At 41.6% G+C, this 25,740-nt stretch overlaps 1 protein-coding gene and 1 long non-coding RNA gene across 2 annotated transcripts in view; one reads left to right on the forward strand and one right to left on the reverse strand.

The window, feature by feature from the left end:
- The first annotated feature begins 2,591 nt into the window (after positions 1-2,591).
- The window catches only part of si:dkey-16j16.4, a 101,301-nt gene continuing 78,152 nt past the window's right edge, over positions 2,592-25,740 (forward strand). Inside the window, exons 1-3 of the mRNA XM_043687238.1 lie at positions 2,592-2,630; positions 14,890-14,968; positions 20,961-21,460. Coding sequence (XP_043543173.1) covers positions 2,607-2,630; positions 14,890-14,968; positions 20,961-21,460 — 603 coding nt within the window. The 5' untranslated portion in view covers positions 2,592-2,606. The remainder of the gene's footprint in view (positions 2,631-14,889; positions 14,969-20,960; positions 21,461-25,740) is intronic.
- On the reverse strand, positions 3,491-10,874 carry LOC122548500. Its single transcript, XR_006311251.1, has 3 exons — positions 10,668-10,874; positions 5,215-5,358; positions 3,491-4,468 (listed from the first exon to the last, which is right to left on the reverse strand). It is a non-coding gene; the product is annotated as an uncharacterized LOC122548500 (long non-coding RNA).

Raw genomic sequence — 25,740 nt, forward strand, 5'->3', positions numbered from 1 at the left:
TAACTGCCCTGTCTACCTGTGACACACATTTCAAAGAACTATGTACTTGAACTCCTACGTCCCTCTATTCTACAACAGTACCCTGAACCCTGCCATTAATTGTTTAGGTCTTTCTGATTTCTGTATTTTCTGAATGCCCATTCCCTCCTCATAGCCTAATGCCCTACTAAACATTTTAAATGAAGAGTTTTGTCACGCCACCTTGATTTCCAGTTCCTTTCATGATGGATTATCTCAGTTTATAAATGTTCTGTGTTTCTGCGTGAATGCTTATGAACTTATACCACTCCCATGGGAGAGAAAAGCTTCCTATGTCTGAGTTTATTTCCATTCATGTGAGCCTAACTGGCAAGACTAGTGTTTTTCCATCCCTAATTGCCCTTGAAGGTGGCGTGAGCTGCCATTGTGAAGTGTGGTAGTCAGTGCAGGGTAGGTATACCCATAGTGGTGATGTGGAGTGAATTTGGCCGAACAATCATATTCTGATTTTCAGATGATGTGACCTGCTGCCCTAGTTCTGGGTGGCAGAAGTCATGGGTTTGGGAGATGCAGTTTGAAAGACCTTGGCAAATTGTTGCAGTGCATTTTGTATATCTGTTTCTAAGATTAATATTAATCTGGAGGGGAAAAAAAATAAGCTGAATCATCAGCAACCCTGAGCAAAGTTGATGGACTGATCCTTCAGAGAGTAATATTGCTCCAGCCAATACATTGTCCCATTGTCTGATTGTTGCTTGTTGAATGAAATACGATTTCACAGTTTCTAAATGTTGGTGCAGAAGCAACAAATGAAGTGCTCTGACAAGAGGGGCCCACCAGCATATTTGTGGTGCAAAGGAATTCTGTTAAGCTTCATCAGATATAATGTGACAGGGGCACACTTGTGTCAACAAATTGGTGATTGCATCCAGCCTTGTAAACTTACAATCACTTCTCCTCTCATGCAAATTTCTCCCTTTTGTTCCTGAAAAGATTGACTGGGGCACATATTCTGGGGGCCGGCAGCTGTCTGGTACCTGCTGCCTCTGTGTAAACTAGTTCCCTGTCCTGTACACCCATTACCTCTGATCCATGTTTTTCTCATTTTTAAAGAGCCCTCAATTAAAAAAAAACTTGCATCCTTGCTTTCCAATTCCTCCATGGCCTCATTTTCCCTTCTCCATTCCACCCCCTCAGTAACCACCTTTGCCCTCTTGCACATCCTTCTGTGTTTTATGATGTTCCAATACATGAAAGGTGCTACACAAGTGTCAGTCATGAACCTATTTTTCATGTTATACAATTAGCACAGGAACAGGCCCTTTGGCTTACCAAGTCTGCACCAATTCTAATCCTTATTTAGAACAGCTACTTATTGTCCATGGCTGTTTCTATGTTCTTCTCCCATTCATATGTCTATTAAGGTACACCTTAAATGTTGCTAACATGCCTGATTCCACCGCCTCCACCGACAGTGCATTCCAGGCACCCGTCAACCTATGTGTGAAAAACTTTCCCCACACTTCTCCTCACACTTTTCTTCCCTGAATTTTCCTCCTCTCACCTTAAACCTGTGCCCTCTTTATACTTGATCTTTCAACCTGGGAAAAAGCATCTGACAATCCACCCTATCTATTCCCCTCAAAAAGTTTGGAGATCTCTATCAGGTCACCCCTCAGCCTCCGTCTTTCCAGTGAAAACAATCCGTGTTTATCCAATCTCTCCTCATAACTAAAACCCTCCAGACCAGGCAACAATCTGGTAAACCTTCTCTGCACCCTTTTCAAAGCATCCATATCCTTCTGCACCCATGACTGCACTCAAAATTTCAAATGTGGCCTAACTAAAGTGTTGTACAGCTGTAACATAACTTGCCAACTTTTTAGATGTGATGCCTTGGCCGATTAAGGCAAATGTGCTGTATGCCTTCTTGACCACCTTATCCACCTGTGTTGCCCCTTTCAGGGATCTGTGTACCTCTACATCAGATTTCTCTCTGTCAATCCTCTTAAGCATCTTCCATTTATTGTATAATTTGCCTGAATTTGATCTTCTAAAATGCATCATCTCACATTTGTCTGGATTAAACTCCATTTGCCATTTCTCTGCCCAAATTATATGTTATCTTTCTGTCTCTGTAAATGGATGTGGTTGTTTAATCTACTTTTTTGAAACAACTATATGCATTTGTATATCATGATCTCAGAATGTCTCAATTCCAAAAGTGCATTACAGCCAGTTAAATACTTTGGAATGTAGTGACTGTTATAATATAGGAAATTCAGCAGCCAATTTGCTCACAACAAGCTCTATAAAGAATAAGTAAATAAATGATCGCATATGTTCCCTGAGTGTTGCACAAAGCCTGACACATTTTACAAGTCTGCCAGTGATTGATGGGTCCCTACTCCAGATGGCAGCGTTGCTGGAGTCTATAGATGTTTGACCAAGTAACTCATTTTGCTCTGCAGAGAGAAATGGCAAGAAACTGAAGTTTCAAAAACAAACCAAAAAAAAATCCTCTGGGTCACAAGCTGAACTCCAAATCTCAACAAAGCTGGCTGAGGGAAGGAAGGCCAGAGGCCAAGTGAATCCAAGATGCTCAGAAGCTAGAGTGGCAGAAACAGATGCTGGGGAACAGACTATTTTCTGTTAGCATTTCTGATTAGATCTAATGCTATAGCATTAAAGGGAATTGTTAACTTTAAAGGGTGAGGTGGAATGAAAAAAAAGAATATTGTGCACTTAATGACCTTTAAAGTACAATTTCTATTTGTCATCCTTTATAAAATACTCCTTAAATTCAATATATTTTGATGTTTCTTTTAAGTGACTCCATGAGCAATGTTTTGCTCCTGTCTTAAGGTTTTGTCTTAATGTTAAAGGAGCGAGATAGATTTAAGTTGTTGTTGTTATTCTTTCCCATCTATTGAAACTGCAGAGCTGGTATTCTGTTCAGGTGTGTCTTTGAACTCTTCTCCTGTCAATGGTTTCACAAAGGATGATATCAAATGAATGAGAAGAGCTGTTATATTGCTATTCCTCCAACCTCATAGCTGTGAACAGGAGAATGTGCATATGTTATACATCAATGAAAATGCAGCTTAATTGTGCAAAGTCAGTCATGTCTCTGAACAGTAACAGAATAGCTTGGGATTGCTTGTGGGACTGTGAAGTGTAATAGTTGCACTGGCTGGGCTTGGGAGGCTGTCAAGATGACAGAGCCTGACAATGTGAGAGCAACTGCAAGCAGATTGTGTTTGTCAGTATAAGAACTGGCCTTGTTAACATACTGAGAGCATCATTGCACCAACTGGGAAACAATACATTAAAGCTGCACGCAGTCAATATTGCACTGATATAAATATTATTTTTCTGTTCTAACTCTGAGGCCTGAAAAATAATGAAAGAATAGTAGAAGGTTATTTTTTATTATGTTACCAGATCAGTACAGGATCTGTTCTTGATCTCAGCTGATTTTGGTCAGGCAGTTGTAATTGTGCAACACCTGGATATAATGCGTGTAGAGGAGAATGTGCACATTGTTTGTGGGTGTGGTGTGGGGTGAGTATCATCAGTTAGATAGGAACATCAGAACTTAAATAGATCATTCAAGCCTGCTCCAATATTCTAGATCATGGCTGAACATCTATCCCAATGCCATATTTCCACATTGTACATCTATCTTTTAGATGTGTTCCTACTATTTACATCAATCAGTCTCAGTTTTGAACTTATTTAATGACTGAACTTCCACAGCCCTCAGAGTAGAGTATTCCCAAGATTCACACCCTCTGAGTGAAAGCATTCCTCTCATTTCAGTTCCCAGAAAGTCCTAGTCATATTTTATAACTGCACCCACTGGTTGTAGATTCCACAGCAAGAAGGAATATCCTCTTTCTTAAATAAAAATAAAGTACTACGGAATCTGCAGTACTGAAATAAAAATAGAAAACTCTGGAGAAACTCCCACTATCTCTTCAATATCTCTTTATAGAACATTCCCACCCTGTCAGGAATCAATCAATTTCTGCTCATTCCAATTGCAGAAAGTATATCTTTTCTTTGGCAAGGGATCTAGAACTGTTCGTGATACTCCAGTTGCAGTTTCATCAGTGGTTTACACTGTACTTACACTTTTCAAAGAGCCAGCCCAGATATAATCTCAATGCAAGGGCCTTTTTCTATTGTTATTGTCTAATGCCTTATTCGGAGTACTGCTGGCTTACAGAAAAGAACTAGCTGGTTATTCCATCCTCTTGTTTGTTGTTCAGTGTCCTTTTTGTTGCCATATACATGGTTGGATATGTATCAGTCAGTTCAGAGATGTTATTATACTGGTCAGAGTTGGGCTTGAGATAGGGACACAACCACTAGAACTGTAGATGTTGCCAGTCAGTCATCTCAACTCCAGAATATCACTGCAGAACGTTCTCAGGCAGATAGGCTGATTAGGAATTGTTTGAGATGTTATTACATGCCTCTTGAGCTGTTGGGACATGAATCATAGAGTTAGGAGCACTGCCACTGTGCTTTTAAAGCCCTTTATATTTGTGGATTGTGAATCAATCTGTTCATAGATGCTATTGCACACACTGTGGAGCAGGTGCGACTTGAACCTGAGCCTTCTAGCTCAGAATAGGCTTCACTTATGCTCATTATGCCTCACATCCCCTCTTTACTCCTTTCCTTTACACTAGGAGAACCTGTTAATGTTCAGACTGAGTAATAGCTTCTGGGTTACACCTGTGAAGGCATCAGGACTCCCTGGAGTTGTTTTGCAACAAGCAGTCAGCATCTTTCATTGGGAGAAAATGTACAGCCCATTGGATCACTGAGTCTGTTAGGTAGGCCTGAAAAGTGAGAATTGGACAGAGTAAGAATAGAACCTTCTGAAAACACTCAGCGGGCCAGGAAATTTCAGTGGGAAGAAAAACCTTCTCCAAGTTGAGCACCTTTCAGCAGATTGCATTTCAGATCATACCTCTGTACGTCTCTCATTGCATATGCTATCTCACAAATCCCTATCCCCATGGGTTACTTTCTGCTTTTCCTGTTTAGATTTTCAGTAATTGCAATATTTTGTTTTTTTTTATTTTTGAATTTTATTAAAATGTTTGTCTTTTTAATCCTCGTTGTGTCTGTTTCTGCATTTTTTGTGAATATTTGTCAGTTTGTTTAACTGCCACCTGAAGGTACATTACGGGATTTATAAACGGGGAAAAGAAACCAAACCTGTTCATGGACGTGAAATATCCCAGCATTCCAAGCGACGGTGAATACCTCCAATTAAATGTACAGCGTCTTGGTTCGAATACAGGGCTTTCAGGCCCGCACTGGATTCTGGGACGTATCGGCCTTCATGCCGGCTTTTTGTTTCTGACAACAAAATGCAAGATAAAATCGGAAAAAACCGTCACAATGCGAAGAAATTAGATTACTTACAGCGTGGACACAGGCCCTTCGGCCCAACAAGTCCACACCGACCCTCCGAAGAGCAACCCACCCCCCATGGGCAAATTAGCATGGCCAATTCACCTGGCCTGCGGGAGGAAACCGGAGCACCCGGGAGGAACCCACGCAGACACGGGGAGAATGTGCAAACTCCACATAGACAGTTGAACCTAGGTCTCTGGCGCTGTGAGGCAGCAGTGCTAACTACCGTGCCACCCAAGTTCACGCTCATGCTGGACGTTGGTCTGACTTTTTCTGACCTGCAGTTAGATGAGAATAAAGAAGTTTTTTTTTTGTGTTGCCCACTCCGGTGTGCAGCAAAATGCTGGAGACTGACAGAATGAAAAGGCGTTTTTATCCCTCCCGCGCAGCAGAACTGAAATTGTCCTGTTTTCGAGACAAACTGTATTCGGTATTGTTTTGTTAACTTACTGGTAATCGTCATGACCTTTTCTCATTAAACCCAAAGGACGAAGCACTATGCAGATTGAAATTTACGTGTTTTGTTTTTACGGAGTTAGTAATTGAAAGGTCTTTACTCTCACGGCAGGGGGTTCGAATAAAGCCGTGGTATCGCGTTTTGAGAATTTTATTATTTTTAAAAGATCTGCAGGTTACAAAAACTCACTACTGTAAAGGTAATTTGTAAGATTTTTGCAAAAAAAGTATTATCTCGTTTAGTATTTCATTTTTTGAGTTCAGTTTTGTGAAAAGAATACAGCTATCCTAACCTGAGGGCTTGTGTCCGAAATGTCAATTCTCCTGCTCCTCGGATGCAGTCTGACCTGCTGTGCTTTTTCAGCACCATACTCCCGACAGCTAACCTTACCTGGTCTGGTTTTTGTGCGAGTCCAGTTTTACATCAATGTGATTGATACTCAGTTGCTAAGAAACCCCTAGAATGGAATGGTTGAATAATAAATTCACACCTGAGAATGGCCAGTGCTCTTTTTAATTCAACCAGCTCTAATCAAGAGAGAACCTTCATGGATATGAAAGTCTATTTCTATATTTTTCCTTGTCTGTCTTGTATGATCAACTTGAATGAAGTATTTAGTCTGAGAATGGTAATTATGTGTAGCAGAATCAATCCAAATTAAGCAGTGAAAATGATGCTGATGGTTGTAAATAAAAATATACATGACCAATAGAACTTGCAAGGTAGTATAATATGTGACAATAAGAGATCCTTCTCTCTTGAAAGAAAAGCTTCCATTATATAGCACCTTTCACGAGATTCCAAAGCACTTTGCAATGTTGTATTGTAGAAAATATCAGTGAATTTGTGCAAGGAAACCTTCACAAGCACCAATATGATAGTGGCCCAAAAATGTTTTTTTTGTGTGATGTTCGTTGAGGGTAAAATATTGGCCAAGGCACTGGGAATAACCTTGTTCTTCAAAATGATATGGAAAACTTAGAGGACAGTTTAACATTTCATCTAAAATATGGCACAAGTTTAACAACCCAACACTTCCCCTGTATTGCACTGGATTGTCAAACTAGTCATTAGGATCCGGGCCTGGAACGGGGATAATGCTCTAATTCCAAGACACAGAGTACTGACTAAGCCATGGCTGGAAACTGAAAGTAGAATGGAAACGAGTGGATGGAGTCTTAGATTTTGGTATTTAGAGAGATTTGGATGTTCTTGTACACGATGCACAAAAAGCAATTACAATGGCAAAGTCAGTGTTGTCCTTTGCTGCAAGGGAGTGTAAAATCAATATGCATATAGCCTCTGAACATGAGGAAGGAAGTATTTGCCAAAAGAGGGTACAGCAAAGTTTATGAAGATTCCTCAGATGGGAAGTTAGTTGGAGGATTTGAGGGTCCTTTTTGAGGATAGATTGAGTCAATTGGATTTGTATTCTCTGCAGTTTAGAAAGGTGTTGGGTGATCCCATTGAGTAGTGTAAAACTTGTCAAATGCCTGAGGCTGGAGAATCTACAATCAGTTGGTGGAGTCATAATTTCTGACATGATATTTGTAATTTAGGGCTGAGAAGAGGAGACACTTCTGCACTCAGAGAGCCTTAAATGTTCAGTTGTTGTGGATATTTAAGTCTGAGATCTATAGATTTTCCAGAGTTGAGAAATGGAAGGATATGGGAAGATGGAGTTGAGGTAGAAATTCAGCCATCATGAATTATGGAGCAGGAGCTTTATAGACTTTATGGTCAACTCCTGGTTCTACTTCTTATAGTAACTTGGTGATTCATGGCAACAGGAGTAAAACATTCAGTGAAATGTTTGATGCATGCATGGGACAGAGTGGTTGAGTGTCAACACAGGCATAAAGTAGTTGAGATAAATAGCCTGTTCTTATCCTGTTAGTTCTTCATAAATTCCTAGTTGTACAAAGTTGTATAATCCTGGAGATCTATAGCATAGAAAAAGGCAAACAGCCCATTATGTCTGGACTGGTCAAAAACAATCACCGAACAACCACACACCTATTTTATATAGATGCTAGATTTTCTGTGCTGTTTGTGTGAACATGTCATTCCTGATTTCACCACTGAGTAGCCTAGCTCCAATTTTGAGTTCAGATTCTGGACAATCTCACCAGGGAAAAAAAATAGTCCTCCCTACCTACTTTCATGTGAGGTGACTGCATCTGGTAATTGTTCCTGGGGAAGAATGCTGAGGTGCAGATATGCTAATATTGAGCTTCTTTCTGCCATGCTGCCATTTTGTGCTGGGTGTAAACAAGCCATTTCTTCAACATAGCTGTCTGTAAATTTCTAATGAGAGGAGGAAAGCTTCAATCTGGTGAAAAATTGAAGATCCTTTTATAAGCTATTGAATTGTAGATCGTTTGTGCCTGTGCTAGTGCTCCAGGGAGGCAATGGCTTGTTCGTATTATTGCTGGGCTGTTAATCCAGAGTCCCAATGATGTTCTGGGGGACCTGAGTTTGAAACCCATCATGGCAAATGGTGGAATTTGAATTCCATTTTAAAAATCTGAATCATGAGCCAATATCAATTGTTGGAAAAGCCCATTGGTTTGCTATTGTCCTTTAGGGAAGGAAACTGCCATCTTACTGGTCTGGCTTACATGTGACTCCAGACCTAAAGCACTGTGGTTGACTCGTAACTGTCCTTTGGGCAATTAGGGATGGACAATAAATGCTGGCTTAGCCAGCTAGAATTTTAAAAAAAATTAGTCGCATTCCTTTTAATATAGTTCTACTTTCAAAGTCTGTAGAAGATTTGTAGCTCGGGTGCTCGTTGTTGTGGTTCTGTTTGCCGAGCTGGGAAATTGTGTTGCAGACGTTTCGTCCCCTGTCTAGGTGACATCCTCGGTGCTTGGGAGCCTCCTGTGATTTACTTCTGTGATCTTTCCTCCGGCATTTGTAGTGGTTTGAATCTGCCGCTTCCGGTTGTCAGTTCCAGCTGTCCTCTGCAGTGGTCGGTTATATTGGGTCCAGGTCGATGTGCTTATTGATTGAATCTGTGGATGAGTGCCATGCCTCTAGGAATTCCCTGGCTGTTCTCTGTTTGGCTTGTCCTATAATAGTAGTGTTGTCCCAGTCGAATTAATGTTGCTTGACTGGGACAACTCCCTGGCAATGTGAGGCAGCAGTGCTAACCACTGAGTCACTGTGCCGCCCATTGTCTGAAGGGGCTTGCCAGTCTAGCTACTAGGTGAATTGGCCAAGTTAAATTGCCCATAGTGTTCAGGGATGTGTGGACTAGGTGCATTAGTCAGTGGTAAAGCAGCATGTTGTGGCCCTTTTGAACAGTGTCTTGATGCAACTTCTTTTGTGTGTGTTGGGGTGGTTGCTTTCGTAGTTTAGGACTTGGTCTGTGTGTGTGGCTTTCCTGTATACCTTTGTGGTGAATTCTCCGTTCGGTGTTCTCAGTACCATCATGTCTTGGAATGGGAGTTGGTTGTCCTTTTCTTCCTCTCTCGTGAATCGGATTCCTGTGAGTGTGGTGTTGATGGTCCGGTGTGTGTTCTCTATTTCTGTGTTTTTAATGATTACAAAGGTGTCATTCACATATCTGACCCAGAGTTTGGGTTGAATTTGAGGTAAGACTGTTTGTTCTAATCTTTGCATTACCGCTTCTGCTATGAGTCCAGAGATGGATGAGCCCATGGGTGTGCCGTTGACTTGTTCGTATATTTGGTTGTTGAATGTGAAGTGGGTTGTGAGGCACAGGTCCAGTAGTTTGAGTATGCCGTCTTTGTTGATCGGTTCAACGTCCTGTTGTCTGTTCTGTCAAATATATGAACAAATCAACGGCACACCCAGGGGCTCACCCATCTCTTAATTCATAACAGAAGCAGTAATGCAAAGATTAGAACAAACAGTCTTACTGCAACTTCAACCCAAACTCTGGGTCAGATATGTGGATGACACCTTTGTAATCATTAAAAACATACACCGGACCATCAACGCCACACTTGCAGGAATCCGATTCACTAGAGAGGAAGAAAAGGACAACCAACTCCTATTCCTAGATGTGATGGTACTGAGAACACCGAACGGAGAATTCACCACAAAGGTATACAGGAAAGCCACTCACACAGACCAAGTCCTAAACTATGAAAGCAACCATCCCAACACACATAAAAGAAGTTGCATCAAGACACTACTCAAAAGGGCCACAACACACTGCAGTACACCAGAACTGCAAAAAGAGGAAGAAGAACACCTATACAATGTATTCGCCAAAAATGGATACCCACGCAATTTCATCAACAGATGCCTAAGCGAAAGACAATGGAACGAGGACATGCCGCAACCCAAAGGACTAGCCACACTACCATACATCAAGAGCATTTCCGAACTGACAGCCAGACTACTGCGACCACTAGGACTCATAACAGCACACAAACCAACAGCCACTCTCAGACAACAACTCACCAGAACGAAGGACCCAATACCCAGCATGAGCAAAACCAATGTAGTGTACAAAATCATATGCAAGGACTACACAAAACACTACATAGGACAAACAGGAAGCCAATATACCGGCCACTGCAGCGGACAGCTGGAACTGACAACCAGAAGCGGCAGATTCAAACCACTACAAATGCCGGAGGAAAGATCACAGAGGCGCTTCACAGGAGGCTCCCAAGCACTGAGGATGTCACCTAGACAGGGGACGAAACATCTGCAACACAAATTCCCAGCTCGGCAAACAGAATCACAATACTTCTACTTTATAAATATTTATCTGTTCTCTTTTAAAATCATGATTAAATATTTTTCCACAACCTACCAGGCAATGCATTCCAGATTATAAAGCATCACTGCATTATTTTAGAATTTTCTTCACATCACCATTCGCTCCTTTTGCGACATCTTAATATCTATCTTTTGGTTACCAAACCTCTTTTTTCATTTGATAATGTTTCTTCTGATTTACACTTTGAAATTCTCACATAATTTTGTATAAGTAGATCCTGAAGTCAGAGGCTGTGGGTTCAAGTCCCACTCCAAACATTAAGCAGATAAACCTTGACTGATGTCCCAGTCTAGTACTGAGGGAGTTCTTTCATGTTGAATGTACTTCTTTCGGATCAGATGCTAAACCAAAAGCTGTGTCTATCCTCTCAGTTTGACGTAACTGATCCTGTGGTGAGGTCCTGATCACAAAAAGAATTAGATGGTTCATTAGCACGTTGCTGTTTGTGAGAGTTTGCTGTGTGCATGTTGGGCTATTATGTTAAGCAAGATTTCAACATTGATTCCTTATTTGATTTTAAAAAGTACTTTAAGGTATCCAGTGGTCATGAAAGGTGCTGTATAAAGGCACATTTCTTTTACTGCTCTCAATTCTAAGAAATCAGTGATGGCAAGTCTTTGCAGCCATTGGCTGTGTTGTGTTTTACTTGATCAATACTTACCAGTCCTATGTCCCACAAATTGCCAGTCAGTCAATGGTATAGTAGATAACGGAGCCAGTCTGTGAGATTTGATTTGATTGATTTCTTTAGATAAATTTACTCTGATTTAAATGTATTCCTGAAGGTTTTATCACATGAACTCCTGTCTGCAAGTAGTTCTCCCATTCAACTTGCCAGTTCCTTATCCCATCTCCACTATTTCTGTAACCAAAAGAAAGTGGAAAATCCACAGTTTTTTTTTTTCTACTAGTCCAATGATTTTGTTGTGCAGTAATAAATGAGTGGTTGAATGTTTTAATTTCAGGAGACCCCAGGGCCATTGATGAGGGTTAGAAATCATAGTTTTAAGGCATAAGCAAGTTTATTTTAAATTAAAATTGTCTGGTCAAAATTTATCCTTTTAACTAACACTGAGTTTAAAAGAAAACAGAGAAGGACTGTGTTCATATTTCTGTTCTTTGTGGGGTGTTGCTGTATGTAAAATAGCTGCTGCATTTGCCTACTGGCAAACAGAGTGGGTCAGTGTTTTCAAAGTAACCCTTTGTATTCAGAGTACTTTGAGATTTTTGAGAGGTGTGATGTGTCACCAATGATACTTTATAAATGTTTTGGTCTAATCTGTTGTCTTGCCTTGCATTGATAATGTACAACTCGAGTAAAGAATTATGTGATAAATACAACATTAATAACACATAATATGCTAAGTGGTATTTATATGTAGATGAGGTAAATCCAGGCTAATTCTTCTAAGCTGAATTACAATTAGTGGAAGGTAAATTTAAACTGTGCTTGAGGATGACCTTCTTTGCTCAATGTTTGGTATGAATAACTGACTGGTTGCCAGGCAATAGAAAAAAGATTAGGGTCATTGAATCATTTAAAACAGCTTCACACAAGTAATTTCTGAAAGGCAGTGACTGTTGTTATATTGGCAATTTCTGTGCCACTTTTCTCAAGCACCACTCAACATCCTGACCTCCACCACTGAGAAGGACAGAAGCTGCAAACGTAGTGAAATCCACCATCTTTATGTATCTGTCAAAGCCAAGCCCCACCCTACTTTTGGTATATTACTATTCCTTCATCGTAGTGGAATTCAAATTCTGAAATGGGCAAACAATTGTTAATGGGGTTGTATTTTCAACATGCAGCCTGGGAAGCTGTTGACAATGACACTCCACTAGATTCTCAGTGACAAATAGGTACACGCAATCAGTGCTGGTCTTGTTCTTTCTCTGGGCAAAAGACTTTTTAAAAAAAAACAACTATAGAGAGATAAATGGGTAGAAGGAATTGGTTAATTCAGAATGATCATCAACATGATGTTGGCTTTTTTTTAGATTTAAGTCAAGTAAAGCATTATTTGATAAAAAGCACATGGAATTATTTCCGAACACCTGAATAATTTATGTATATTCAGAAACAAAAGCAGAAATTGCTGGAAAGACTCAGCACGTCTGGCAGCATCTGTGAAGAGAAATCCATTAACGTTCCAGATCCAGTGACCCTCCTTCAGAACCGTTCTGAAGTTCCTGTAGTTTTTAACATCAATATATTTTCTTAATGAAAAAGCAATGCAAGGCCAAAAACCCTCTTTACTGCCCTGTCTACCTGTGACTCCACTTTCAGAGAACAGTGCTCCTGGATGCCAAGGTACCTCTGTTCCACTACACTCCTTCAAGGCCCTACCAATCATCATGAAATTCCTACCTTTATTAGACGTTTCAAAATACAAGACCACACTTATCTATATTAAACTTCATTTCCTATTTCTCAGGCCACTTTTTTGCAGCTGAATGTGGTCCTGCTGCAATTTTTGATAACCTTCTTCACTGTCCATGGTACCACCTATTTTAGAGTCATCTGCAAACTTACTAATCATGCCTTGTACATTCTGTTCCAAATCACTCATTCGATAACAAACAGGAATGACCCCAACACCGACCCCTGAGACATTCCACTGGTCACAGGCCTCTAATCCGACAAGCATACTTTCCATTATTACCCTCTGCTTCCTACCAAGAAGCCAATGGTGCATCCAATTGTGAGCTCTCCCTGGATTCCATGCAATTTGACCTTTCAGAGCAGCCTACCATGTCAATTCTTGTCTTGGATCTGTCTGAGGATTAGTGGTAGAGAGAGACACTATGGTAGAGTCTCTACAGTATTACTTACTATATTAAGAATGGAGGAGCTGAATATTATTTAAATGGAGAAAGACGACTGAAAACTACATAGAGATTCACGGATCATTGTGCATAAACCACAAAAAGCTAACATCCATGTTCAGGTTATAAGGAAGATAAATGTAATGTTGACTTCTATTTCTAAGAAAAGGGAATATATAAAATCGTTAGCTCTTGCTAAAACTACATAAGGAAATAATCAGACTACAACTGAAATATTGTATGCAGTTTTCAGCCTGTTATCTAAAGACAGATATATTGGCATTGCAGACTGTCCAGAGAAGGTAAGGAAGGAATGTCTTATGAGGAGAGTTTGAGTAGATTTGCTGTGTACTCATTGGAACTTAGAAGAATGAGAGGCAATTTAATTGAAATATGCAAAATTCTTTTGGGACTTGACAGGTTAGATGTTAAAAGGTTGTTTCCTTTTTGGCAATGTCTACGACCAAAGGGTGTAATCTCTGACTAAGTGGACACCCTTAGACAGAGATGAGGTTGAATTTCTTCTGAGGTTAGTAAATCTGTGGAATTGTTTAGTGCAGAAGACTGTAAAGGCTGGATCATTATGTATATTAAAAGTGAGGTTGCTAGATGGTTTTTTTGTCAGTGAAAGAATGGAAGGTTATGGAGGAAAGACAGGAAAGTGGAGCTGAGTATTATCACATCAGCCATAATCTCTCCGAATGGCAGAGTAGACTGGACTGAATTACCTGTTGTTACTCCTCTGTCTTAAATGTGTCTCAGTGTGTGATAGCAACTATCTTCGTGTCAGTTTAAGAAAAAATGTTCACAGTAGGATGCATATTTTGTGAAGGTTAGACTTGGCCCTCACATATTTACAGTCTATTTCAGGATCAATATGCAAGAGGGTTATAACAAAGGTCACTCTCGAGCAAGTGTGAAACTGGAGTACATTTGACTGAATCATTTACAGGGAGGAGATCCATTAATGGATTTTTTAAACAAGGGTAGGGTTCAAAAATAAAGTCTGTATTCTTTTCAAAAAACATTTTGGTCTGTAGGTGAATTTATATGCATGTGAGAACTCAATTCAGTCTGGAGTGACTGAAGCACTGGAAAAGATCACATCCTGTGTTCTTATCTGTTTACTCATTAAGGTCAAGGTGAGATTGATTGCATCCAGTTGGTGGGGAATGTGGTAAACTGAGGATGGCCTTCTGAAACAATTAATGGGATCCGTAATGGAAGTGGGAGGTTATTCAGTGACATGTGTCCAAACAGGGTTGATAATACTGCAGAGCCCCTCATTGAACCCTTGGTGCCAATCTTACCTCTCTATATTTCTAAAGACTGATGTGGCTTGGAAACCCTAACACTCTCTGCATTGCCTAATTCTCCTTTGATTCGTTTCAATGACCTGCTTTATCTTCCTGACTTGTCTCGGTAGATATCCTACTCGCCAAGAAATGAGGATGACAGTGACGATTCGGAAGGGGAGAATCAAGAACTGGCACTGATTGACCAAGGTAAATAAGGAATGAATGACTGGTTTGTCCTGTATGTTGTTGACTATGCTTGAGGAAATTGGTATAGATTGTATGTAGGTGCAATTTAACCTAAAATATGTAAACTGTCAAGCAAATGACTTTAAGCAAATGTAAACATTGATGTGGTGGGCAACTTGTTCATCCTTTTGGCTCTAACCTAGGCTGTCTTTTGACTGCAGACCCATCCACTTCAATTAGGGAAGAAGTGCTGTTTTTGGGAGCTTTAGACTTGAAGACATTGCCAGGACTGAGCATTTCAGTTAGAAAGATTAGAAAACCTGAGGTTGTTATCCTTTAGAACAGAGAAGACTGAGGGGTGGTGATTGAGATGCCTAAAATGATGAGGGGCATAGATAGGATAGACAAGAAAACTTTTCCCATTGAGGGAGGGATCGAAGGCACAGATTTATAGTAAGGAGCGGGTGGTTTAGAGGGTGTGTGAGAAAAATGTTTTCACTCTGAGGGTGGTGGCAATCTGGAACTCTGTGGTAGAGGCAGAGACCCTCTAACATTTGAGAAGCATTTAGATATGCACTTGAGACACCAAGACTATGGACCAAGTGCTTGAAAATGGGATTAGAATATTCAGGTCCTTATATTTGACCAACGTGAGTGTGATGGTCCAAAGGGTCTTCTTCTGAGATATAGATCTGTATGACTCTGTAACTGAGTGTTCCCATGCATTCCAACCTTTCTGTTCTCATTGTTTCTATGGGGGCTAGTGGAACCTCTGTTACCTTGCTTGAGAGGTAATTAATGATTGTGAGGAAAAATAGTCAGGATTGCATTATTTCATTGAAGAGTGCATTATAGTCTTCATTCAGTCTGTGACCTGCCTCTCTTTTCCCACCCACTCATCATAATTTCACACTTTTCCTATTTGGACTTACTGGTCATTGAGTGTGAGCCTTGATGAATTTTTTCCCATTTCTTTCATTCCATCCAATTTCATCCTATCAGCTGATAATAGAGTGACCACCATTACACCACCTCCATTGATTGTCCAACCCACTACTCCAACCACAGGCCTGTTTGAGCTCATATACAGTGTGTGCTTGGACAATGGCAACTGAATCACACCTCACCTGACACTGAGGATGCTATGCGTTTCTATAACCAGATAACTGCTTAGGAACCTAGGGAATGACAAGGCGATCCCATTCACAGTATTGGGGCGAAGGTTACATTTTAGTTAAGCATGTTTTCTTTCTACTTCGAGAAATCATGTCTCACCCCCAGGTTTCATTGATACATAGTTGTTGCCTGAGGCTATTTTATCTGTATCATCTCCCTTTGTTCCAGTCATCATGTAGAATTTAGCAATGGACTGTTTCCACCAATCCAACGCACAACCCAGATGGCCTCCTTCTTCAAGGACCGCAATTTCCCCCCCGACGTGGTCGACGATGCCCTCCACTGCATCTCTTCCACTTCCCGCTCCTCCGCCCTTGAACCCCGCCCCTCCAACCGCCACCAGGACAGAACCCCACTGGTCCTCACCAGGACAGAACCCCACTGGTCCTCACCAGGACAGAACCCCACTGGTCCTCACCAGGACAGAACCCCACTGGTCCTCACCAGGACAGAACCCCACTGGTCCTCACCAGGACAGAACCCCACTGGTCCTCACCAGGACAGAACCCCACTGGTCCTCACCAGGACAGAACCCCACTGGTCCTCACCAGGACAGAACCCCACTGGTCCTCACCAGGACAGAACCCCACTGGTCCTCACCAGGACAGAACCCCACTGGTCCTCACCAGGACAGAACCCCACTGGTCCTCACCAGGACAGAACCCCACTGGTCCTCACCAGGACAGAACCCCACTGGTCCTCACCAGGACAGAACCCCACTGGTCCTCACCAGGACAGAACCCCACTGGTCCTCACCAGGACAGAACCCCACTGGTCCTCACCAGGACAGAACCCCACTGGACCTGCAATCTTCTTCCCGACCTCTCCGCCCCCACCCCAGTCTGACCTATCACCCTCACCTTGACCTCTTTCCATCTATCACATTTCCGACGCCCCTCCCCCAAGTCCCTCCTCCCTACCTTTTATCTTAGCCTGCTGGACAAACTTTCCTCATTGCTGAAGAAGGGCTTATGTCCGAAACGTCGATTCTCCTGTTCCCTGGATGCTGCCTGACCTGCTGCGCTTTTCCAGCAACACATTTCCAGCTCTGATCTCCAGCATCTGCAGACCTCACTTTCTCCTCAACTGTTTCCACCAGTGTCTGCCGATAAGTTTTTTTTTTTGTCAAGTTGCAGCCCCTCCCTGGTCAGTTCCCAGGCCATTCTTGAAGATGTTCAATGGTATGGCACAAGACAGGGGAACAGTTCAGAGACCCCTCAAACCCTGTGAGATCTCTGCATTCCTCTTGCACATTCTTCACTTCCTCCCTTGTGCCATTGATGACTATGCTTTCAGCTGTCATAATTTTCTTCTTTGAGTCCAAACCTTTTCTCCAGTCTCCTTTTTGTTTCAGAAGGACACTTCTCTTCCTCCATCTCACTGTTTCTCCATTAACTCTAGCTCGGCATACTCCCCTCCTGTTGCTAATGAATAACCCTGTGACTGCCAATGTATGAACAAATTGTCAATTAATTGTGGTGAAAGTAACCAGAGAGAGCAGGAATGGAAAAGGAATATCCAGGGTTGTTCAGTTTTGGGGAGGGCAAAGAGGAAAAGTTGATGGGGTAGCATTGCTGGTTAAAGATAATTAATACTATCAGGAAGGGTATTGGCTCTGGTGAAGTGGAGTCTATGGGTAGAGCTTAGAAACATCAAGGGAGCAGCAAACAATGATGGGGATTGTACATAGGTCTGTAGTGGTAACATTGGAGAAGGCATTGCATAGGAAATTAGAGTTGCAAGCAGTAAAAGTACGGCTGTGACTTTGGGCAGCTTAAATCTGCATATAAATTAGGCAAATCCATTGAATAACCATGCCATAGAGAAGGAATTCCTGGAGGGTATATGAGATGGCTTTCTGGATCACTAGGTCAAACCAACCAGAGAACAGGTCTTTCCAGACTGGGTATTCTGTAATGAGAAAGGAATAATTGGCAATCTAGCTGTGTGAGGCTCCTTGGGGAAGAGTGACCATAATAAGATAGAATTATTTATTACGATGGTGAGTGAAGTGGTTGGTCACTCTGAGATCAGGATCCTGATTCTAAATAAAGGAAACTATGATGGTATCAGGTGTGAGCTGGCTACAATAGATTGGTGAATGTTACTTAAAAGGACGATGGTGGGTAGGCAATGGAAAATATTTAAAGAGTGCATAAAGGGAACGGCAACAATTGTTCATTCCTGTGTGGTACAAATAAAACAGGTAAGGTGGCCTGCAATGACCAACAAGAAAAAATAGGTCTTAGGTGCAAGGAAAGAGCATACAAATTGGCTAAAAAGAGTAGCAAACAGCAAAAGCAGTTTAGATTTCAACAAAGGAGGATAAAAAGCATTGAATGAAAGGAAAAAAAAGTTAATGGAGATAAACTTACAGGGAACATAAAAACTGATTGCAAAAGCTTCTTTGGAAAAATGAAGAAAAAAAGGTTAGTGGAGATAAGTGTCAGTCCCTTACAATCAGAAATGGAAGCATTATAACAGGGTAGACTAATTAAATACATATTTTTGATTCTGTCATCGAAAAGGCAGACACAAACAACATCACAAAAATGTTTGGCAAACAATGGTCTAGTGAGAGAGAGGAACTAAACAAAATCAGTATTAGTAAGGAAATGGCACTGGGGAAATTGATGGGATTATAGGGATCAGTAATTCACATCTCCAAATACTTAAGGAAGTGAGCCTAGAAATAATAGAAATATTGGTCATCGTCTTCCAAGATTCTAAACCCTGTAAGGTTCTGATGGAGGGTAATGTAATCCCACTATTTTAAAAAGGAGGTGGAGATAAAACAGGGAACCATAGACATGTTAACCTGAAACCAATAGTAGGAAAAATACTAGAATTCATTACAAAAGATTTAATAGCTGAGCACTTGATTCAATCCTGTCACTGTTTTACAAGTTGAGTGTGGTGCTGGAAAAGCACATCCTGTCAGGCAACATCCGAGGAGCAGAATAATCAACATTTCGAGCATAAGCACCTCTTCAGGAATGAGGTTTGTGGGCCAAAGGGACTGAGAGATAAATAGGAAGGGGGGTGGGGCTGGGGGGAAGGTGGCTGAGAATGTGCTAGGTAGGTGGGGACAGGGGTGGTGAAAGTAGGTTGGAGTGGATAGGTGGGAAGGAAGGTGGACAGTCAAGAGGGTGGTGCCAAGTTGGAAGGGATCTGGGGTAAGGTGGGAGGAGGGGAAATGAGTAAACTGGTGAAATCCATATTGACCCATGTGGTTGGACGGTCTCCAGCATCTGCAGTCCTCACTTTCTCCCACAGGATTGCATCGAGTCAACCTGGATTCACAAAAAGTTTACAGCAGGTGGCAAAGGAGGCAAGTGGTATGTTGGCCATCATAGTGAGAGGATTCAAATACAGGAGAAGGGATGTATTGCTGCACCTTTACAGGTGAAATCATACCTAGAGTATTGTGTGCAGTTTTAGTTTCCTTATCTGAGGAAAGATGTTCCGGCTATGGAGTGAGTGCAACAAAAGTTTACTAGACTGATTCCTGGGATGGCAGGACTGACATTTGAGGATAAACTGAATTGGTTAAGATAATATTCACTGGAGTTTAGAAGAATGAGGAGGAGGATCTCCGAAAAATATAAAATTCTAACATGACTCGGTATATATGCAAGAAGAATATCCCTGATGATAAGTAGTCGGGAACCAGGGGCTACAATCGAAGGATATAGGCTGGGCCATTCAGGACAGAGATGAAGAGAAATTTCTTCACCATCAGAGGGTGAGCCAGTGGAATTCTCTACCGCAGGAAGTGGTTGAGACCAAAACGTTGAATCCTTTCAAGAAGGAGTTAGATATAGTTCTTAGGGCTGAAGGGATTGAAAGGCAAGGGGAGCAAGCCCAGGGACAGGATACTGACTTGAATGCTCGGGTACGATCGTATTGAGTGGTGGAGCTGGCTCGATGAAGGGTCTATTCTTGCTCCTATTTTCTGTGTTGATTAGGGACCTAGAGCTGCTATAGTAAATTGTTGCCAAATTTGGGTAGGAGAGATGAAGAGCAAAACAATGCAAATGTTGAATGAAGCGTGTGGGAGATCTTGGCCTATGATTTATTCATGGGATGTGAGTGTCCCTATTAAGTCTAGCATATGTTTTCCATCCCTAATTGCCCCTGAAATAGTGGTAGTAACCTGCCACCTGAATAAGTGAGTGGCTTACTGGACCATTTCAGTTAACAGCCGATGACCTTGCTGAGATTCTGGAGTCATGTGTAGCCCAGACCAAGGTAAAGCTGGCAGATTTCCTTCCTTGAGGGACATTGGCAAACCGGAGAGTTTTTGCAACCATCTTGGCTGCCTCAGGGTCACTTATTGACGACTAGTTTTGTTTTCAGGTTCATTTGATGTAAAATCCCCAGCTACTATTTGAACTCTTGTTTCTGGATAATTAAATTCAGATTACCAGTCCAGTAAGAGAACCACAACACTGCTGGCTGGGATTCGATCCTGGTGCAATAGAATGACTTCAACTTTAAATCAATGTGATGTGTTTTGATTAAAATAAATTAATTTTCAGCTTTTATTCAGTTGCTACTATAAGCAAACTAAGTATATTATCTCAATATCCTGAAAATATGTAGTGGTACCTTTTGAGAATCAGCTAGTTGAGAGTTTTTCACAAGCCGTGGTAAGCTTTTTTTTATTAAAGTATGTGGTCTATATCAAATCTGAATCATGACTCCGCCTACAATGGTTGGCATGATGGGCTGAATGGCCTCTGTTTGTGCTGTATCATTGTGTGGCTTATTTTTCCAAAAATGCAGTTATGAAAGGCTTCATGAAACAGGATCTTGTTTTCTCAACTCTTTGCAGAAAGTCAAAGGAATTGTCGCCTGTCGTCATTGTCGCCGATATGTCGTGAAAGTCAGGAGCACCTCTGCAAAGTACGGACTGTATTTGATCCACTGGACTGCGAGAGCTCTGAGGAAGAGCTTGAACGCATCAACAGAGAATTTGGAGGGGAGAAGCGCAAGTGGTCGCAGGTGAACAGACTCAGTTGCTACAGCGACAGTGCGTCGTCTAGCGATGAAGAGGTCAAAGACTTGTGTGGCATGTCTTTCAAGCCTGTACCACAAGCCGATCAGAAGTATATCCACAGCAGCCCTGTGCCATTCAGTGCCACCCCTCCTAAAAGACTCCATCCCTTGGTCCAGAGGCCATCCGGACAGATCATACTGCACAGTGTCGGCACCTCAGTTGACCAGGCGACACCCTGCAAACGGCACCGACAGGGCCAAGACTTCAGCAGGCCAAGCCTGGATTTGGAGAAAATGCAACAGGTTGGTGCAAAGTTGACAGTGAATCTAACAGAAGTGAGTCATGCATCCACCATCTGGAAAAAAAATCATAAAATGCAGTCCCTGATGACAGGTGGGCCTGATCAATTGCAGTTCCTGTTAAACGTGGCCTGTTGTTCTGAGGAAATGCATTAAAATAAGATTCCAGGTGCTGAGCTCTGCTCTTCATAACTCTTGAGGATCAGTAGGTTCTACTTGGGAAAATTACCGGGGTTAATAAGTTTCACGTTTGGTTCCTCAGTGCCCAGTGCACTTACACAAAAAAGACCAGTGATTTGAACTTAATACAGATTTCAAAGCAAGCTGAATGGTTGATTTAGTTGACCTTGGAACATGAATAATGCAGCCAAAGCCAACATTTATTGCCAACTCCTAATTAGCCTTGAGATTGTGGTAATGAGCTGTTGCCTTAAACCACTGCATGCAATCTGGTATAGATACACCCACAATGTTATTTTTATTTGTTGCAATTTGATACAACCGAGATGCTCTTTGGGCTATTTCAGAGGAAAGTTAAATATCAACCACACTGGTGTAGATCTGCAGACCAGGTAGGGATAGCAGATTGCTTTCCCTGAAGTACATTGGCTTTTCATGAAAACCCAGTAATTTCATGATGATCATTATTGATGAGTGGTATTTTATTCAAGATTCATCATTATAATTGAATAAAACATGCTTCAGCTGTAATGATGGTATTTGAACTTGTAACTCTAAAGTATTAGTCCATGCCTCCCTCCAGTCCATTGGATAGCCCACTATCCACTTCTTCGTACTGAAGTCAGCTCGTAACTTTCATGACTCGGATACCCCAAGATGCTTTGCAACCAATGATGTCCCGGTAAAGGATTGTCGCTTGAAATGCTGGAAATAGGGCAGCCAATTTCTGTACAGCAAATTTCCATAAATGGCAATGTAATAATGAACAAAACCAGAAGTTGCTGGAAAAGCTCAGCAGGTCTGGCAACAGTTGTAAAGAGAAATCAGAGTTAACGTTTCGGGCCCAATGACCCCTCCTCAAACCCTTTTGTTTCTGATTTACAGCACCTGCAGTTCTTTTGGTTTTTAATGTGATAATGACCGTATCTTGTTTTTGATGACATTTATTGTGGGATATAGATTGACCAGGATATCAGGGAAACAATGGCACTGGTCATCTACAAGGTGGTGCAGTAGTGTTTTATGCCTGAGAAGAGATTCAAATGGCGGCACCTTTGCCATTGCAGGATTTTCTCAGTACTGCACATGAGTATAATGATTGTTGTGAGTACTAAGTCTGATGATCAGAGTACCAGGTGAGTCTGTGGTGACAGTGTAGATGAAAGATTGCTGCAATAACAGCAGTCTGTTTGCTCATAACACTGGAAACCATAGTGACGGTGATTTATGATAAACAGGCTGACTGTAACAAGGTGCTTTTTAAATTCAAGTTGGTGAAAGTATGGATTCCTGAGCAAATTACTGACTCTCACTACTCATAGCCACTAACTTGGCGGTAGTGGTGGAGAAATGTGGGTCTGGACACTGTGTTCAGTATTAAACTCAGGTTTCCTTTAACAAGACCCAGGAGGCGAAGGAGGTGTTGTGGGGGGCAGCAAAGGGGCAGAGAAAACCTTTAGGTAAAAGGCTTTTGAAGAATAGAGTACCTTGGTGCACATTAGCGCACACGCACTTCAGAAAAGCTGTTGGCCAACAGTCAGCAATGCCTGAAAGGCTGTTTCAGGTTCTTAATATGTTGGCTGGATTCAGTCAAATTCTTATTTGAGCTTTGGTAAACATGACCATTTGCAGCTTTTCTAACTGTTGACTATGGAAGTTTACTTATTAATGTGGGCAAATGGAAGTTCAAATTTATCTTCAGAAGCATGGCTGCGTAACAGGTAGACAGATCTTGACCTAAGGCTTAACTAGAAAGATAGCATTCCTTCTCCTTGCCAGCCTCTGTACAACATTGCACTGAAATATTCTGGCATTGACTGAAATTTTAAAAGTGGAAAGGGTGTTCGTAATGTAGTTTTGAAGACATGCAAGATCTTTTTAAGTTTTATAACTAGGGGCATACATTATGAAAGGAAATATACAATACTTTTGAGAATAGTATCTCTATGGTTTTGCACGCACTTTTATAAAAGGGAGATTTAAAAAATGCAACTTTATGAAACTTTCCAATGCAGTGAGTCTGATCAGGAAGAGAGGTTTTTGGATAAACTGGCTTGACATACAAGGGAAATGTTCTATAGTTTCACTGGCAATGTTGCAGGAATTGTGAATGCATCCCCTGAAGATGTAATAGTAACTAATGCCTATCCCTATTTACCCTGGAGAAGTTGGTGATGGGCTGTCTTCTTGAACTGCTGCAGTCCTTATTGTGTAGGGGGCACCCAGCATGTCATTAGGAATCTGTGATAGCGAAGGAGAGACAATGTAGTTTTTGTATGTGTGAAATTGTACTTCTCACAGCTCAGCTCTTCTCTGGATGAGATCTGTGGACACACAACCTGTAACGCAGTCTGTCTTGTTCACTCAACTCCACTGCTAGAACATCTAGGAGTCTCATGCACCCAATATTCCTGCAACTTTAGGACTAAGAGGAGAGAATGCAGTGGAGGATGGTTCTCCCCAGTCAAAAGCAGAAGCCTCAATTCCAGCATGTCCACATGGGAGGCTGGTAAGGACACCGTCATCTAGGGAAGCAGCCATAGAAGAGAGGGACTAGCATTTGGCAGTGAAGTGATCATGCTGCACAGCCTCCTATTTTTGTCCAAGAAATTCTTTGTCAACCCAATATCAGCTGACAATGCTGCAGCTCCTGGTGGGCGATAATGTAAAATTTCTTCACTGTAGAATCACAACTGTCATCCATGCATGCAGCAAGTACTTTGATTTACATTTAGAATCATGCGGGGAAAGGGGGATGAGAGTGGCTGTCCATGGTTATGATTACACTGTTGTGAAAGGCGCACCACTGTTAGAATTCCACCTGTAACTGCTATTGTAATATTGGAAACCTTCTGTGATCAGTGTTGGCACACTGGCAAAATCACTTTACGTCTCATTAAAAATTCAGTAAAAATTGAATGGCCCTTTCGGGCATCTCTAATAATGCGTTTTTGTCTCCTGCTTGCTGCCATCCTTGTAAACCACTAATCTTGCCTTAAGGATGCAGTATAAACACATGTGGTTATTTGGAATTCTGAATGCATGCAGTTTTATGGACAAGAGAAGGAAGCAGAATAAATTCAAAAGAGGGGGGGGAGAGCAGAAGCGCTGGGGAAGAGATGGGGTAAAATGTAAGCTGACTTGGGGTATCACGTTAGAACAGTGGTCAACACTGCTCACAGCAGCATCAGGGATCGGGGTTCAATTCCAGCCTTGGGTGACACTGTGGGGTTTGCACGTTCTCCCTGTGTTTGTGTGGGTTTCCACTAGCTACTCCAGTTTCCTCTCTCAGTACAAAGATATGCAGGTTAACTGGATTAGCCAAGCTAAGTTGCCTCCACGTTGACTGCAGCGTAGCTGGAAGAGTGACTTTGATAAACGGGTGACTCCGCAATGGCTCCACATGGAAGCTGGGCATCATACATTGGCCCCTTTTCACAGCACTGAGTTCTGTTGGAAAACCTCTAACACGTTTTATCATTCACAAAGGACTGACTGTTCTGTCAGTTTTGAATGAAGATTAAAACTGCAGTGGTTGCCTGAATATTGCTGAGTGGGAGCTATCATGCATGCACAATGATCTGTCCAACTTTGCTTCATTGTAGTGAGTGGGGAAAGAAGAAAGAGGAAGGGTAAGGGGGAGGGGGGATCCTGTTTGTGCTTTTATAATTCATACCACTTCCTCTCGATGCTATTGGTCCAGTCTACTTCAGCAGGTGGTTTGATGTACATTGTCTTGTTCTAGGTCTTTTGCTACAGAATATATAATGTAACCTTTTAAAAATCTGATCATGATTACAAATAGCTTCTGTTTATCTTCACTCTCCAATTGTATTTGACAGGTTTTGAGTATTTGCAATCAGTTATGCAAATTGAGATTTTATTTAAAGTCAGTGAGTAAACATCAATGTCTACTCCAAACCAGTCATTTTATTTCATTTTAAATTTGCTGAATACATACAATAGTTTGGTTGAGAACCCATCGTACAAAACAGGCTTTGCAAACTGAGTAGCACACAGTTGTTTCTTACCCACTTCATCCAAGTGCAAACATCCATGGAGTAGCCTGAGTTATAGAGTGGGACCAGGAGAGTGAATTACTTGGTGTATTTTTTACTTGTATATCAAGGAAATCC

Source organism: Chiloscyllium plagiosum, chromosome 3, assembly GCF_004010195.1.
Source record: "Chiloscyllium plagiosum isolate BGI_BamShark_2017 chromosome 3, ASM401019v2, whole genome shotgun sequence".
NCBI classification, from domain to species: domain Eukaryota; kingdom Metazoa; phylum Chordata; class Chondrichthyes; order Orectolobiformes; family Hemiscylliidae; genus Chiloscyllium; species Chiloscyllium plagiosum.